General features: G+C 48.0%; 1 protein-coding gene across 4 annotated transcripts in view; it reads right to left on the reverse strand.

Moving 5' to 3' along the window:
* The window catches only part of CLPB (ClpB family mitochondrial disaggregase), a 146297-nt gene that overhangs the window by 5459 nt on the left and 125627 nt on the right, over window positions 1–15211 (reverse strand). For all 4 annotated transcript variants that reach the window (XM_040489240.1, XM_040489243.1, XM_040489239.1 and 1 more), the window contains 4 exons: window positions 9320–9397; window positions 8047–8102; window positions 3170–3214; window positions 2445–2606 (listed from right to left, as the gene is read on the reverse strand). In XM_040489240.1, coding sequence (XP_040345174.1) covers window positions 2445–2606; window positions 3170–3214; window positions 8047–8102; window positions 9320–9397 — 341 coding nt within the window. The remainder of the gene's footprint in view (window positions 1–2444; window positions 2607–3169; window positions 3215–8046; window positions 8103–9319; window positions 9398–15211) is intronic.

Here is a 15211-nt window from a genome sequence, read left to right on the forward strand (position 1 = left end):
CCCACTCACCTCCACTGTTCTGTTCTCACTTCCCTTCTGTAGCCGAGCAGTGCTGAGCAGCTGCAGTTCCCTGGACAGGCCAGACGGCCTCGCGCCCCCGTGCTTCGGCACAGTAGGTGTCTGCTGCCAGCCCTTCTCCGCTCGTTCGCCTAGAACCTCCTGATTTATCCTTGAAAGGTATACTATATTCCTGTTGAATTAAGTTACTTAACAGAGCATTTCCCCTGACCTCATGGGCTCTGGGAATGGTTGGACTAAGATAAAGTCCCTGTCCACAAGGAGCCTATAAGCATAACTCTGGCTAAGTAATCTTGGATGACAGCTATGGTCAATGGAATCAAGGATATAAATTTCAGGAATGACAGTAGGCTGGTGGGGGCTGTAGGAAGGGATTATTATCAACTCCCAAAAGGTAGTCAATGGAGTGACAGTAGCAGGGAATGGGTGGACAGGGCTTACATATGGAGGCGGTAACAAGTTCTAGGTGGTGCTGGTTGTATTTCAGTCAGCAGCTGCCTTCCCTCTTTCTGGGCCAAGGTGGTCATCAGAGGTACCTCTCCAGGGATGTCAGAAACTGTTGTGCTCACGCTCCCTGAGCTGGGCCCTCCCTTCCTGTGAATGCTTCACTGCAGATCTACCTCTCTCTTCTGGTCCTACCTGCATGGTAGTTCTTAGTGAAGCTGTAGGCTCTGAACTGGACTGCCTGGGTTCCAACCTTGGATTCTCTCTTCCCAGCTGTATGACCATGGGCAAATTACTTATCTCACTTTACTTCAGTTTCCATATCTTACACAGAGGCAGTAATAAGAACTATCTTTGTAGGGATGTTGGGAGGATCACATGAATTGATACAAGTAACTGTTTTAGACCAGTGCCTGGTACATAAAGTCAAAAATTTCAACATTATCATGTCTCCTTTCCACTTATCTACCCAGGCAGGGAGCTCCCAGAGAGAAGGTCTGGGTCTAGTCCATAGCTGTGTACTTGAATCCCATCAAGAGACTAGAATAAAGTGGGAGGTCTTACAGCACAGATGTGGGTAACTAATATATGACTTTTGAAGGACCGGCCTTTATTCCTCAGTGGGTGGTCTGGGGACAGGGAAGAGCTGGGGGGCTAGGAAGACAGCAATGAAACTAGGGCAGGGACAAGGATACTGGGCCATGTGGGGAAGGTGATGGGCAGCTATGGGGATATCTGGATCTGGGTCTTCTTGGTTTGGCACCTGGTGTGCTATTTGGTCCATGAGGAGTCCCTTCCCACACCTCATCAAGTACACTTGCAACATGGGAAGCAAAACCCCTCCTTGCTGTCCCAGAGCTGGAAGGGGCTAAGTGGAAAAGTGGACTGGACTCCATCTGGACATATATTGGTTAATATAGCCCCGGCTTGGGAGCAGAGGAGAAGCCTCATGCTCAGTTCTGCCCGGCCTCTAAAGGAAGAGATCCAATCCTCCTATGATAAGCTCTCCCTCCCCTGCTTGAGGTAAGGAATGGCACAGAGTAGGAGAACTGGGGCTCTGGAATCAAATGTATCTGTGGCCCAAACCTGGATCCTCTGTATAATAGCTCCATGGCCTCAGGCAAGTCATTTATAACCTCTCTGAACTTCAGTTTCTTCTTCTGTAAAAAAATGAGACAGCTGGGGTGCTTGGGTGGCTCAGCTGGTTGGGCGTCTGCCTTCGGCTCAGGTAGGTCATGATTTCATGGTCCATGAGTTTAAGCCCTGCGTCGGGCTCTGTGCTGACAGCTCAGAGCCTGGAGCCTACTTCAGATTCTACGCCTTCCTTTCTCTCTGCCCCTCTCATGCTCATGCTCTGTCTCTGTTTCTCAATAATAAATGTTAAAAAAAATTTTTTTTAATTAGAAAAAATAATAAATAAATAATGAGACAGCTGTCACTGCCTGGCTATTGTGATGATTAGCGGTGGCATTGTTAGCACAAGCCTAGTACACAGAATGTACTGAAAAGCAGAGTTCTTATTTAGAGCTTACCCTACCAGAAGGAGGTTATCTAATTTGTGGTGAGCCTGGAATTCCTTGGAAGAAAAGGGCTTCACAAGCCAGAAAGGTTCTTGGAGCTTATCTTGGATACAGCCTCCTTCTTTGTCACATGAGGTCCCTGATGCCTAGAGATGGAGCAGAGCTGGAACTAAAAATTCATGTCTCTCTGTCTTGGTACCTCTGCTCCATGTCTCTCTAGAAGGCAGTCTGGGCAGCCAGAAAATGTCAATCCTTGGGTAGTACTGGTCTGTCCTCAAGTGCCCAGCCCAGGCCCTGGTCCAGAAAGGGGGCAAAGCATCATTTGCTAAGTGACTGAATACACACTGGGGGCAAAGTGGCAAGTGAAGGGATCAGACAAGCCTCTGGGCCCTTGATTCTTGATTCACAGCACCCCATACTTTTGGGGTCCCCTCCTCCATCCCAGCCCAAAGTCACTTTCACCTCATCAAACAGCTGTAGCATGATAGTAAGCACATCTGGATGGGCCTTGTCGACTTCATCGAAGAGCACCACAGCATTGGGACACTGTTTCAGCTTCTTGGTCAGCTGGCCACCTTCTTCGTGGCCAATGTAGCCTGGTGGGGACCCGATAAACTTGGCTACCTGGAGGAAGGAAGGAAACATATTGAAAAAGCCTTTCTATGCTTTTAGTTTCCGATATGGGCATACATAAGAAAATGGCTTTATTCATTAAGACTGCCTGTGTCAAGGGGCACCTGGGTGACTCAGTTGGTTAAGCGTCTGACTCTTGATTTTCGGCTCAGGTCATGATCTCACAATTTGTAAGTCTGAGCCCCACGTTGGGATCCATGCTGACAGCATGGAGCCCGCTTGGGATTCTCTCTCCCCCTCTCTCTAACTCTCCTCTGTGTGTGTGTGCACATGTATTCTTGTACACTCTCTCTCAAAATAAATAAATAAACTTAAAAAAAAAAAGACTGCATGTGTCAACAGGGACAGTCAGGCTTTCTCCTGGGGTGGCAGGAATCCTGCTGTAATGAGAGAGCAGACAGATCTTCTTTATGCTTGTTTTTCAGAGCAAGTCCGATACAAAACAGATCAGTGATCCTGCTGCACACATATGCCCCCAAAGGACAAATCCCAAGGCAGAATCATGTTGATTGACAGATCCACCAAACCACATTTTACCAAGGACTCTCACTCACCTCATGCCGCTCCTGGAACTCAGACATGTCCAGCCTGATGAAGCCCTGTGTGGAAACAAGCAGGAGTCCATTTGGAGGCAGGAAGGTAGAGGGAAGGGTTAAGGAGGAGAGCTGCTCAAATAGGCCCTAGGGTTTCAGACCACACCAACCAAGATCTTCTACCCCATTCTCACCATAGTGGGTTTCTGTTCACTCCTCCCCCACATGATTCCCCCCCATTCGCTACCTTAATAAACCTAAGTCATATCCCTGCCCTTCTAAATCTGGCTCAGAATGTCTCTTTTTTCAGGCTTCTACTGGTCTGATTACCGTATCACCCACCTTCCCACCCATCCCACATTTCCTGAGGGCATCTTGTGTGTGCTGGGCACTGGAGCTACAGCTGTGAACAAGTCTTGGTCTCCGTCCTCAAGGAGAACACCTCAAGTAGGGGCAGACATACATGGACAAATTTGGTCACCATCAGTGTGGACCATGATGAGAAGGAAGGGTACAATAAATACCCAGACAGCTCCATGGTGCCCTCAGCTGTGCAGGTCTTTATAGGGACATGCCCCTTTGTTTTAGTTTTCTTTTATGCTAAGAAATCTTTTAATTTATTTAACAGCTATCCATATGGCAGCTTACAGCCCCTCTCTCTCCACCACTGGGCCTAGGAGTGATCTGAAGGGAACCTCTGGGGTGAGGTTCAACTATGATTAGCCTCAGAGGGAGCGGATGTGTGTGTGTATGTGTATAGTATGGGATCTGTGAGTTAACACAGGCAGAGTATCCACTCCTTCTCACAATGGATTTAGGGAGTGAAAAGGGAATTCACAGGTAGCCTGTCTCTCTACTCACAGCCTGGGTTTCCCAGGTTCCTCTCCTAGTGGCACATACTTCCACCTTAGAAAGTGCACTCACTGAATATGCTTTTTCTGAGGGCTGGGGATGACAGGGTGCCAGGAGCCTAGAGGGAGGTAGCTATTTATGTCTGAAATCCAGGCCACATTCTAGCTCTGCTGCCGGTCAGAAATTCACTCAGTGATGTAGTTTTTCTCTGTTCTGTTCACTCTGTACCAGAGGTAGAGGGCGGCAGAAGAGCCTTGGCAGGGCCTTGGTTTCTAGTCCCAGTTTCGCCACTGTCTGTGTGGCACTGGGCATGCTGCCCCCCTCCCCCTTTTTGAACTGCAGTTTCTTCCTATGTAACACAGGCCCTGTTTCCTCTCCCTGGCTCACCAGGGGCCTGAGGAGAGACCTAACCCAAGAGGTAGAGGAGGGCTGGAGAAGTAGTAAGGCAATGTGGAGGTGACCACTGCTATCCGAGAACATGGGGCATTAGCCAGAAAACATTTTCAGAGGGTCCCAGGCAGCTCAGCCAAGAGAAACAAAGACTTGAGGAAGAATGGGAGGACAGACATGAAGAAGTCGGGAGTGCTTCCCAGAGGGAACAAAGCATTGGAACCCATGAGATGGGTATCTAATGATAATAGCTGACAGTCACTGTGTGCTAAGTACCTGGCAATGTTCTAAGCCAGCTGCTCTACAGGGCTCAGAACATGTACAAGTCTGTAAAGTAAGTATTCTTATCATCCCCACTTTTCAGAAGAGAAGACTGAATCACAGATTAATGTAACTAGACCAAGGTCACTCAGGTTTGACAATTTAGCTCCAAGTCTGTGCTCTTAGCCACTAAACTCTACTGCCTCCTATTTCCTGCTCTGTCAATCAGCAGGGCTCTTGGCAGTCTTCATCTGAAGAATCCTGGGCTTTGTGCCGATGTCAATTGTCCCAGGATCCAGAAGTATAGGCTCTACTGCTCACTTATGTCAAATAATGTGGGTTCTCATCCTAGTTCTCCTACTGATTTGCTAAGTAACTTTGAACAAGTTTCAGGGCTTGAGTTTCTTGGCTTGAATACTTTTGGTTTCACATGATCTTAGTTTAGGATGAAGTGAGACAACAATTATGACAGTAATATCCAACATGTACTGATTGATTACTACATGATAATGATGGTGTCCAGCGTTTTACATTATTATCTCAATTTACTTTCACAATAATCTAATCAGTTAGGCACCATTATTGGACCCATTTTATAGATGAGAAAACTGATGTAAACAGAGATCCCAGCAAACTCCACAGTAGCTTAGAATTGGGGTTTGAACCCAGGCAGGTGGACTACCCTTGATTCCAATAAAGAAATTATAAAATTGTACAAATGAGACCTTGTGAGGCAACCAGGTCCAGAGGTACAAGTGACCCTTTTCCAATGAGGAAACTAAGGATCACAAAGCCAGAATTTAAATTCAAGCCACCAACTCCCAGGCCAGCATGCATTTCATTTAGTCAGCCCTACTCTACCCTCTTTATGACACGACACTTCCTATGAATCATTCCTTGGGTCCTGTTGGTGTTGGGTACAGTTTAAGACTCTCGGATTTTGAAGGTAGGTCTCAAACTTGCCTGTTATATGGCCAGAAAATGTCTCTACTAAACACAGACTCTGAGGTGAGCTGGCCCACAGGCTGGTACAAGTAGGAGTTTTACGGAAGCACCGCCTAGGATTTAAAAATTAGGGGCACCTGGCTGGCTCAGTCAGTACAGCGTATGACTCTTGACCTTAGGATCTTGAGCTCAAGCCCCATAGTGGGTGCGGGGCCTACTTAAAAAACAACAAAATAAATAAAATGAAAATTAAATACAGAGACAGTTGTTCTGGGCTTCTCATGCCTCTCATCTCCCTATGTGACGTGGGGACAAACTGACAAGTTTACAATCTAGTCTCCTACTGTAGCTGAGAACAACTGTAGTGAGAGAAGAGATGAGAGACTGGATTCTGATTTTACCTCCTCCCCTCACAAATGAACTTGGACAAGCCCTTACATGTTGTAGGATCTCAGTCTTCTCATCTGAAAAGTGGATCTAATTTAGCATCGCAGGATCAAGTAAAACAGCTGATGGGGTAGTGCTGCAGAAAGTACCAGATGATGAACACACATGAGACAAGGGATCAGGCACTTACTTAAATGTGCCAGAGCCTGAGCTCACTGTGATTCATATTACCTCACTGCATGCTCACAACTATCTTAGACACAGGATTGGACAGCTTCACTTTGAGGCAAGAGAGCTCAAACTTGGAGGGGTTAAGTAACCCACCTAAGGTCAGGAGAAAGGAGAACTGGAGCCTGTACTGAGGAATGGCTGGCTCCAGGGCCCTGACTGCCCAGCCCACTGCCTCCAAGGGGTGACGGTGTACTGCAGAATGCCATAACCATGCTTCTAGGAGCCCCCGCACTGGTGTCAGTCTGCCCCTCATTCAGATGCTCCAACTGAAAAATGACTTGAATCATCAGTCTCTTAGCAAGCCCCGCCTGCCTCCTACACCAGCAAATCAGACCATGCTTTCCCTTCTTCCACTGTGTATGAAGACATATTAAGACAGCTTGGATAAGGAGATTATAATTTGTAATTAAATATTAACCTTTCTGACAGTATTAAAATTAAACCACTCAGAATTCTTCATCCCTAATCAGGTGGTTCCTGCCTGTAACTGTATCTTCCCTAATAGTCCTGCTAGTTTATGGCTCTTTCCAGAGTGCTAATTGTTTCAATCGCTGCCAACCTGATGAATTGTCTTAAAAATGCTATTTTGGTTGCAGTATGTTAGCATGCTGTGTGCTGCTTCTTGCCTACTGCCTGTCAAGTGGGTCTGCTTTGGGTTTGGTTGAGGCAGAGCACAGCTACTGGCAGAGCCAGGAAGGCTTAGGAGCCTTTAGCCAGTTATTAGGCAGACGGGGGCCAGGGATGTGGCTCCAGAGGACACAGCCTGAGCTACCTTGTTTCTGTGGTGCCAGGCCCTCAGGGAGGTGGCAAAGGGGTGGTGAGGCCAGAAGCAGCCTCTTCAGTGAGGAGGAAAGGTGGCCAGGACTCTGCTGCTGCGGCAGTTTGGCTGGCAGAGGCCTGAGCAATTCCTCATTGCCTCAGCTGCAGAGGTCTTCCATAGAAATTAGGTGAGGGCATCTGGGGTCATGGGCAATCTCAGGTGGTGAGCAGGGGGACTTTAGCTTCCACAATGGAAAGACTGGTGGAAAGAAGAATGTCTGGCTTTAGTTGAAATGTTTCTACAATCTCCAAGGATGTATCTCTTGGACGTTTCTCTCTGCATGAAAACATTTACAGTCTGCCTAGAGGGTGCCTGGGTGGCTCAGTTGGTTAAGTCTGCCTAGAAAGTCAAATTAAGCAGGTCTTGGAAAGCCAGAGTCTGAATAGATATGGGACAGGGACAGCCTTCTCCTATGAAGAGTCCGTGGGCTTTGAGTCATGGGGCAAAGGAGACTATGACCACACCACAGGTTAGGGCATAAGAAATCATGTTTAAAAGCTCATCTACAATGGAGAGAAGCAATAAGGCATCTTCTCATTCTTGTTTTCTTCTATAGGCCCCAAGACTCTAGCATGGTCTTGATGCACTAGACAGTAATAGTATGTTTCTAAAGCTGTTTCCTTGTTCAGCCTGAGTTCCTCAGGTAAGGGAAAGTGTCTTAAATGCTGAGTTATTAGAATCTATTACAGTACCTGGCCAAAGTAGATGCCTAAAAATGTATGGATGAATCTCAGTGGGTTCTCCCAAATGCCCCAGGAAGCAGGCAGGGCAAGGATTATTTTTCCCATTTCACAGATTAATAAATGGAGGCACAAGGAGATTGGATAACTTGCCCAAACTCCTGGAATATTTGGTAGCCAAGCTGGGGGCCAGAGCTGAGGCCTGCTTCCTGGGTCAGGGCCCATCTTTTTGATTCACTATTGACAGATTCAGAGAGCCTAGAATTTTGGAGGCTAGCAGTAATGGCGAGGTTTCTATGGCCTGCACCTCAGGCCCAGATCCTGGCCCTTACCTTTTTGGCATCTTTGTGCATATATTTGGCTGTTTGCTTGGCCAGCTCTGTCTTTCCTAGTAAGACGGAAGGAAGAGGTGTTCGGTTAGGACCAGATGACTATCTCCTGGAATGAAAGAATATTAGAAATGCATGGACACTGGAAATAATGTATTTTATGGGTGGGAACACTGAGGCTCAGAGAAGGTCGGTGACTCTCCCAATGTCACTGGGAGAATTAGAGGTGGTGCTGAGACCAGAATCAAAGTGCGTTGCATCTTGATTTTTCTGTGGATGGAGACTGAGACTTTTTCTCTATAGCAGCATCCTAACAGTGGGAGGTTGACACTTATAATCCAGAGCCAACTTATCCTTTGAAGCCCAGTGCAAACCTTGCCTCTGACAGGAACACCCTGACTTCCTGGTCACTGCACTGCATCTCTTTGGACACTCATGGTCTTGCCATCCAGCCAGGCCCTGGAGCCATAGGCCAAACAGAGGCTGGGAGAGGATAAAGAATACCTCTCCTTGGCTTCACAGCCTTTCTTTGTAACATAAATAACAATGACAATACCAAAGCGGTGGCTCTAAGGGCCATTTGGTATGATGGCCAAACCTTTGGAAGTCACTGTCTAGTATAGGAAATCAAGTTCTACAGTATCATGGTGAGGTGGCAGTAATCTACATCTGGGGGAGAGCTAGGCCCATGAAGATGCTGAGAGGAGAAGAAGAGACAACAAATGCATGAAACTCCCCAAAAAGACAATGGTGGGAGGTGGTGGTGCAGGTCAGGGGTCTGTGAGGGTGGAGAGTGAGGGAGTGAGGATGCCTCAGATAATCCAGCCCAACTGGCTAGAAAAATACCAAACCCATTTGACTGAAACCAATTTTGCTATGCACCCCACACTGTGTTGGCCACCAGGGGCTTTCTTTAGCTTGCTAGAAGGTTATGTCCCAAGTTGTACTAATAAATAAGGTTGGTGTGCTGGGCAGTGGAGGTGGTTCAACTGTTCCCAAAGGGCAGCCTCTGGGGATGCAGAGTGGCTGGACCAGGGCTAACAGACCCCAAAGGGCCTGGTTGTCCAGGTGCATCAGGCCCTATACCACAGCTTCCGGAGGGAGGGGCATCATTCCAGCTGTTCCTAATGTGACAGACAACCCTCTTTCTGGCTCTGTAATTTGGAGGCAGTTGTTTTGAGAGCTGGAATTCAGAAGTGGGCTGTGTGACCCTGGCCCATAGCAGCTGGGGCTCCCTCAGCACTCCTTCCCTACTTGCCGTTCTGCTCCCAGTTACCTATTCCAGATGATCCCAAAAAGAGGAAGACCAGAGGGTGTTCTTCATCGTACCAGCCATTCTCCTTCCTCCGGATCGCTAGGGCCAAACACACAAGACGGGGGGGGGACAGTGAGGGAGGCAGATAAATCAATGACACAAAAGGCAGGATAATTATCACTAAGTATACAATATGTTTTACTGCTCTGCGCCCACTCAAAGTCCTCACTACCATTAGTGCTGCCTAATCTGATTAGCTGGCAAGGCCCCTAGAGACACCTAATCAGGTTAGCATGGATTTGGAAAGCTGCCCAGAGCAGATTTCGGATAAAGTTTTCCAGGATGAGCACTCAGCGTTGCCAGGGAAACTGAAAGGCGGGTGGATGGTGAATGGAGGTGAAGGGGGCAGGGGGCTGGTGAAGGAGAACTGGAGAGGAACTTTAGCTCTCAGAGGGCTGGTTCCACTTCTACTCACAACTGGTGGGAGACTGAGCCTGCCTCCTATGCAAATGCAAGAGACAGAAGCCCATGGCAGGCCCTGAGGGATCTGGGGTATGAGCTCTGGACTCTTTCCCACTTGGGGAAACCAAGACCTAGTCTGCTGTCTGGAAGTATAGCCAAATGTACTTTCTGGAATCCAATCAAGGGTAGTGTGGAGCTCAGGGCACAGAGGGGTGGACCACATGGTTGGCACTGTCACTAACCATGACCTCCATCAGGGAGAAATGGTGCGGGAGTGGGACAGATATGTCCCAAGTTCCCTGGGAGTTCAGCTCTGCCAGAGTGAGACCTGACCTCCCCTCTTTATTTTTTATTAAAAAAAATTTTTTTTTCCAATGTTTATTTTTGACAGAGAGAGAGACAGAGCATGAGCAGGGGAGGGGCAGAGAGAGAAGGAGACACAGAATCCAAAACAGGCTCCAGGCTCTGAGTTGTCAGCACAGAGCCCGATGCGGGACTGGAACTCACAGACCGCGAGATCATGACCTGAGCCGAAGTCGGACGCTTAACCGACTGAGCCACCCAGGCACCCCATGACCTCCCCTCTTTAGGATGAAGTATATAATCAAAGGCTGTGCATTCAAGGTGAGGAAATTAAGTGTCCAACTACAGAGTGGGAGAATCAGGCTCCAGAAGCATCACTCAAGTATAAGAGCAGGGGGCAGAATGAGGCAGAGCCATTAGAAAAAGAACCATTTATTGGACAAGCTATCTGCCGGGCACAACTAGAAAAACGGTCAACATTTTTTTATTACTCAAGACCCACACAAACACCCTGAGAAGTAAAGTATTATTCTTAACTCCATTATACTGAGCAGGAAACTGAGGCCAGAGATAAAGAGATTTGACCGTCACGTCACATAACTGGTAGATTACTACTAGTTGGTATAGATGGTAGAGTTACTTCTCTCTCTAAACAGGTTTTCTTTTTTTTGCTCACATATGGCTGCTTTTAAAAAGTATCCATTCGGGGGGCGCCTGGGTGGCGCAGTCGGTTAAGCGTCCGACTTCAGCCAGGTCACGATCTCGCGGTCCGTGAGTTCGAGCCCCGCGTCAGGCTCTGGGCTGATGGCTCGGAGCCTGGAGCCTGTTTCCGATTCTGTGTCTCCCTCTCTCTCTGCCCCTCCCCGTTCATGCTCTGTCTCTCTCTGTCCCAAAAATAAATAAAAAAACGTTTAAAAAAAAAAAAAGTATCCATTCGGACTGCATTAATGGGAACGTGGTAGTCAGAAGATAGAAGGGGACAGAGGACTGTGCAGTGTTGGTCTACAGATGGAACAACGTGTATGCTCTGGTGCTCAGAGTGTCAGGGGGAGATTAACAAAGGGATATATGTCAGAAGACAAGGCCTGGAAAACAAGTCAACTGAGAAAGAGTTGATGGCCTTAGGGAAGTGTCTGCTGGTCCTGAGGTACAAAGATCCTGTGTGGTACAATCTGTGACTGGGTTTCAAAGAAGTAGCTACACAGATCAGGGAAGGCTTTCTAGAAGAAGTAGGACTAATAAGGGATCATGAAGGCCAGGAAGGATCCGAAGGGGCAAAGGTGGCCGGCATGACACAGATGGAGAAACAGGAATGAACATGAATAGTTGTGGGTGGGATCAGCTTACCGTCTCAAATACCTGCCATAGCACTTCAGGTCTTTGCTGTGGTCTTTCTCAACTCAATCTCTAATGCTGCTACCTAAAGAACTTTCTAGTTCTGGCCTCAGCAGGAACAGATGGAAGTGCAACCTTTTGGGAGATGCTCTCTGTGAATCATGAGGGGGGCCTGAGAAGACACTCAAGTCTAGCTTCTCTAAACTAGCTGATCCAGCCCTATGGAAGGCTTGGTTCTCAGGGGAATCCACTGGCCTCACAGATACCTGAAGGCTGGGAATGACAAGGGGCAGCCCAAGACTGGCTGAGAGGGAGTCCCCAGTGTCCTGACAGAAATAACCTGTGGGTGGGGGCTTTGGGGAACGTAGAGATACAAGATGGCAAAGGTTAGACTGTGAACATGATGTGTGGATGTGTTTTGGGGCAGGGGTGAGGCAGGGGTCATCTGAAAGGAGTCACATTCTTTTTAAAAAATTTTTTTTTTTTTTAACGTTTATTTATTTTTTTTGGGACAGAGAGAGACAGAGCATGAACGGGGGAGGGGCAGAGAGAGACGGAGACACAGAATCAGAAACAGGCTCCAGGCTCTGAGCCATCAGCCCAGAGCCCGACGCGGGGCTCGAACTCACGGACCGCGAGATCGTGACCTGGCTGAAGTCGGACGCTTAACCGACTGCGCCACCCAGGCGCCCCTCACATTCTTTAAAAAGTTGGGTGAATTGAGAGTGTAGGCTGAAAAGCTGAGCATGAACTGGGTTCAGGCTTCTTGGGGTTTTGGGGGGAGAGAGAAGTGCCCAGGCATCACTTAGATAGGTGGCCTAGGGGAATTTGGGATCCTCCAGGTGTCATGAATCTGAGGTTCTGATCTTGATTTCTCTTTCAGGAAAGCTTCCCGATCACTGAGAGTTGCACATTGCTGGGCTATGCAGTTCAAAAGCGCCATGGAGAAGGTGGAATTGGATTATGCCTGGGGCCATCTTTTCCCCTTCTTTTCTAATAATGCACCTGGGAGAGAGCTCTTTATAATGCCAGGCAGACTCCACTGCACAGCTGTTCCTGGCCAATTCTGCAAGACCCAGGGCATGGATCTGGGGTGGGCTTGATCTGGTCCCCCTGTGAAACAGGCGAAATGCCAACCATTAAACAATTACAACTCTGGATATTTCTAATAATATCTGAAGAGAAAAACGACCAAGCAGATGGAGTCTGACAGAATGAAAAATGGAAGCAGCTAGGAAAGACTGAGGAAGGCAGGCCTCAGGGTGTGTGGTTGGCAGGGTGGCTGATGACCATGGCTGGTCCTGTTGGGCTGGGGCAGAGGCTGGGACAGAGACCCTGATGGGCCACTTGAGATGTGCCATAGGTATCGATGTTCTCACTGTGGACCAGCAACAGCAACTTACTCTGCTAGCACTTTCCAGTGTATCAACAACTTGCATAGACATAACTTCATTTGAGCCTCATTATGACAAAGCAGGCAGGGCAGGGAACTTGATTCCCTTCTTATAGATGAGGAAATATGTGCAAAGAAGTTAGGTAACCTATTCAAGTTACACAGGTAAATAAATGAAGACCCTGGGCTTTACCCCAAATTCTGGCTGACTCTGGAGCCTGAACTGGTGCTTCAAGAGTTTAAAGAAAGAAGTTGGCTCTCCCTGGCCACAGCACCTTGTCGTACCCTAGCCTCACCCAGAAAACTGTCTTTTCTGTAGTCTTCTAGTCTGGCTCATTCAGCCTTTGATACATGGCTTCAGGAGCTCCTGTCCTCCAACAGTCTCCTGACAACTGCTCTCTGGGCTAAGATGGTGTCAGGGTCCCCGAGTGGGCAGCTGAGCCCCTTCCCTGGCCGGTCCCATCTCTGTGAGCTCCAACAGGCCCGGCTGCCTCTACACAGGCTGGGCGAGCAGCAGTGCCTCCTTGCTGTGTTCTTCCCCTTAGCAGAATGCCTGCCTTCTCCTGGCCATGCCCACCACCACTGGACCATCTTAAAACTCACATGCAACAACCTTTTTGATTAACTCTACCACCCCACCTCTACTCCATTAACTCTCGGGGTCTGTATTCCCTGGTCGACTTTCACCTATGGGGTGGTATAATAGACATGGTAGGAGTTATAGGACCTAGTTTGGAGTCCTGGCTCTGCCACTTACTAGCTGACTGAATCTGAATAAAACACTTATTCCTGTAGAGCCTTACTTCTTCATCTGTAAAATGGGAGTACTCAGACACATGCTAAGCCAGCCCCACATGTAGATGAAATGAGTCTAGGGTTATGAAGGCACTCCGTAAGAGAGGATAATCAGAAAAGTACAAATAACGGTAGTCAAAGCAGCTGCCGCCAGCTTTGGTATTTTATAGATATCTTTTTCATCCTTATGCTAGTCCTGAGAAGTAGGTATTGTCTCCATTTAAGAGGAGACTAGGGCTCAGTAAGGGGCAGCGTAAGGGGTTTCATCCACCTGTGCCCTTGCTTCCTGGAGGAGGGTGTTCCCTGCTCAGACTGTGTAATCTGTGGGAGCAGATGCTAGGAGTTCCATTTCCTGAGGGACCCTTGGGACTAGCCCAAAGGTGGTATAACATTGCTGACTACATGAATTAATTCTTGGTCATTCTGAAATCACAAGGAGGAAAAAAGAGATGCTTCAACTTCCATTTTACAAACGAGAAGAGTAAGGCCTGACCCAAGAGTTTGTTAGTGCTCCAAATGGTTACTACTACCCTTGGGGGAATAAGGCTTCCTCTCTCTTCATAACCCCTCTCCAGGGAGCCTTTTCCATTTGTGCAGCAAACAAGCTCTGAGCCAGGTGCTGGGATACCTAAAAAGACACCTAAAGTAAGGTCTGTTCCTTTCAGGTGAATGTTGCTCTGCCAACTGTGGGCTCCAAATGGAATGGGAACACTGGGAGAAGTGCGGGAAGAGCCATTTGCATCTGGGCGAGAATGATGAGAGGGGACTGCCAGGCAGTAGGGGTATGATGGAACATTCCAGACAGAAAGAACCATCGTGTGCCAAACTAAAACAACAGGAGACAGCTGCCTCTGTCCGGCTCAAGGTTCTGGGGCAGTCTGGGTGGGCTGACTCCTCCTTCCTGATCAGTTCTAGTGATCTAGTGTGGGAGGTTTTTTTAGCCTAACCTGGAACACGTTTGTCCCATGCTTGTGGCATCTCCTATGGGAACGAGTCCTTAAGAGGGACTCCTGTGGTTGAGTCACCTGCACATCTATTAGCAATCTCCTGTCTATACCTTATAGGTTCAAGGAGCACAGCAAGTGCTCAAGAAGTACTTGCTGGATGAGTGGATACTGATTGGAGCCTCAGGCTGAGAGGGTGATGAGAGTACAGTTCTCTCCTTTTTTTTTTTTTTTTTTTAATTTTTAATGCTTATTTTTATTTTTGAGAGAGAGAGAACAAGAGAGAAACACAGTGCGAGCAGGGGAGGGGCAGAGAGAGAGGGAGACACAGAATCTGAAGCAGGCTCCAGGCTCCAAGCTGTCAGCACAGAGCTCGACACAGGGCTTGAACTCACAAACTGCAAGATCATGACCTGAGACGAAGTTGGACACCTGACCGACTGAGCCAACCAGGTGCCTGAGAACAGTTCTTTTCTTAGTCTCTAAGGATTAGTGTTTCTGAAGGCAAACAATTGCTACTGAGTGGTTAACACATAAAAAATGCAAAGACTGGCTTTTGCGAAACCCCCCAACCCCTGCTCGTGGGTGTACTGGGGTAGGAATCACTAGAAGGATCACCCTTCCAGAAAGAGGACAGGTTGAGAATCTGTGTTGAGGAGAGGCTAAGTGTGAAGATGGGCT

Source organism: Herpailurus yagouaroundi, unplaced genomic scaffold (genome assembly GCF_014898765.1).
Source record: "Herpailurus yagouaroundi ecotype Mexico unplaced genomic scaffold, PumYag 180, whole genome shotgun sequence".
Classification (NCBI taxonomy): domain Eukaryota; kingdom Metazoa; phylum Chordata; class Mammalia; order Carnivora; family Felidae; genus Herpailurus; species Herpailurus yagouaroundi.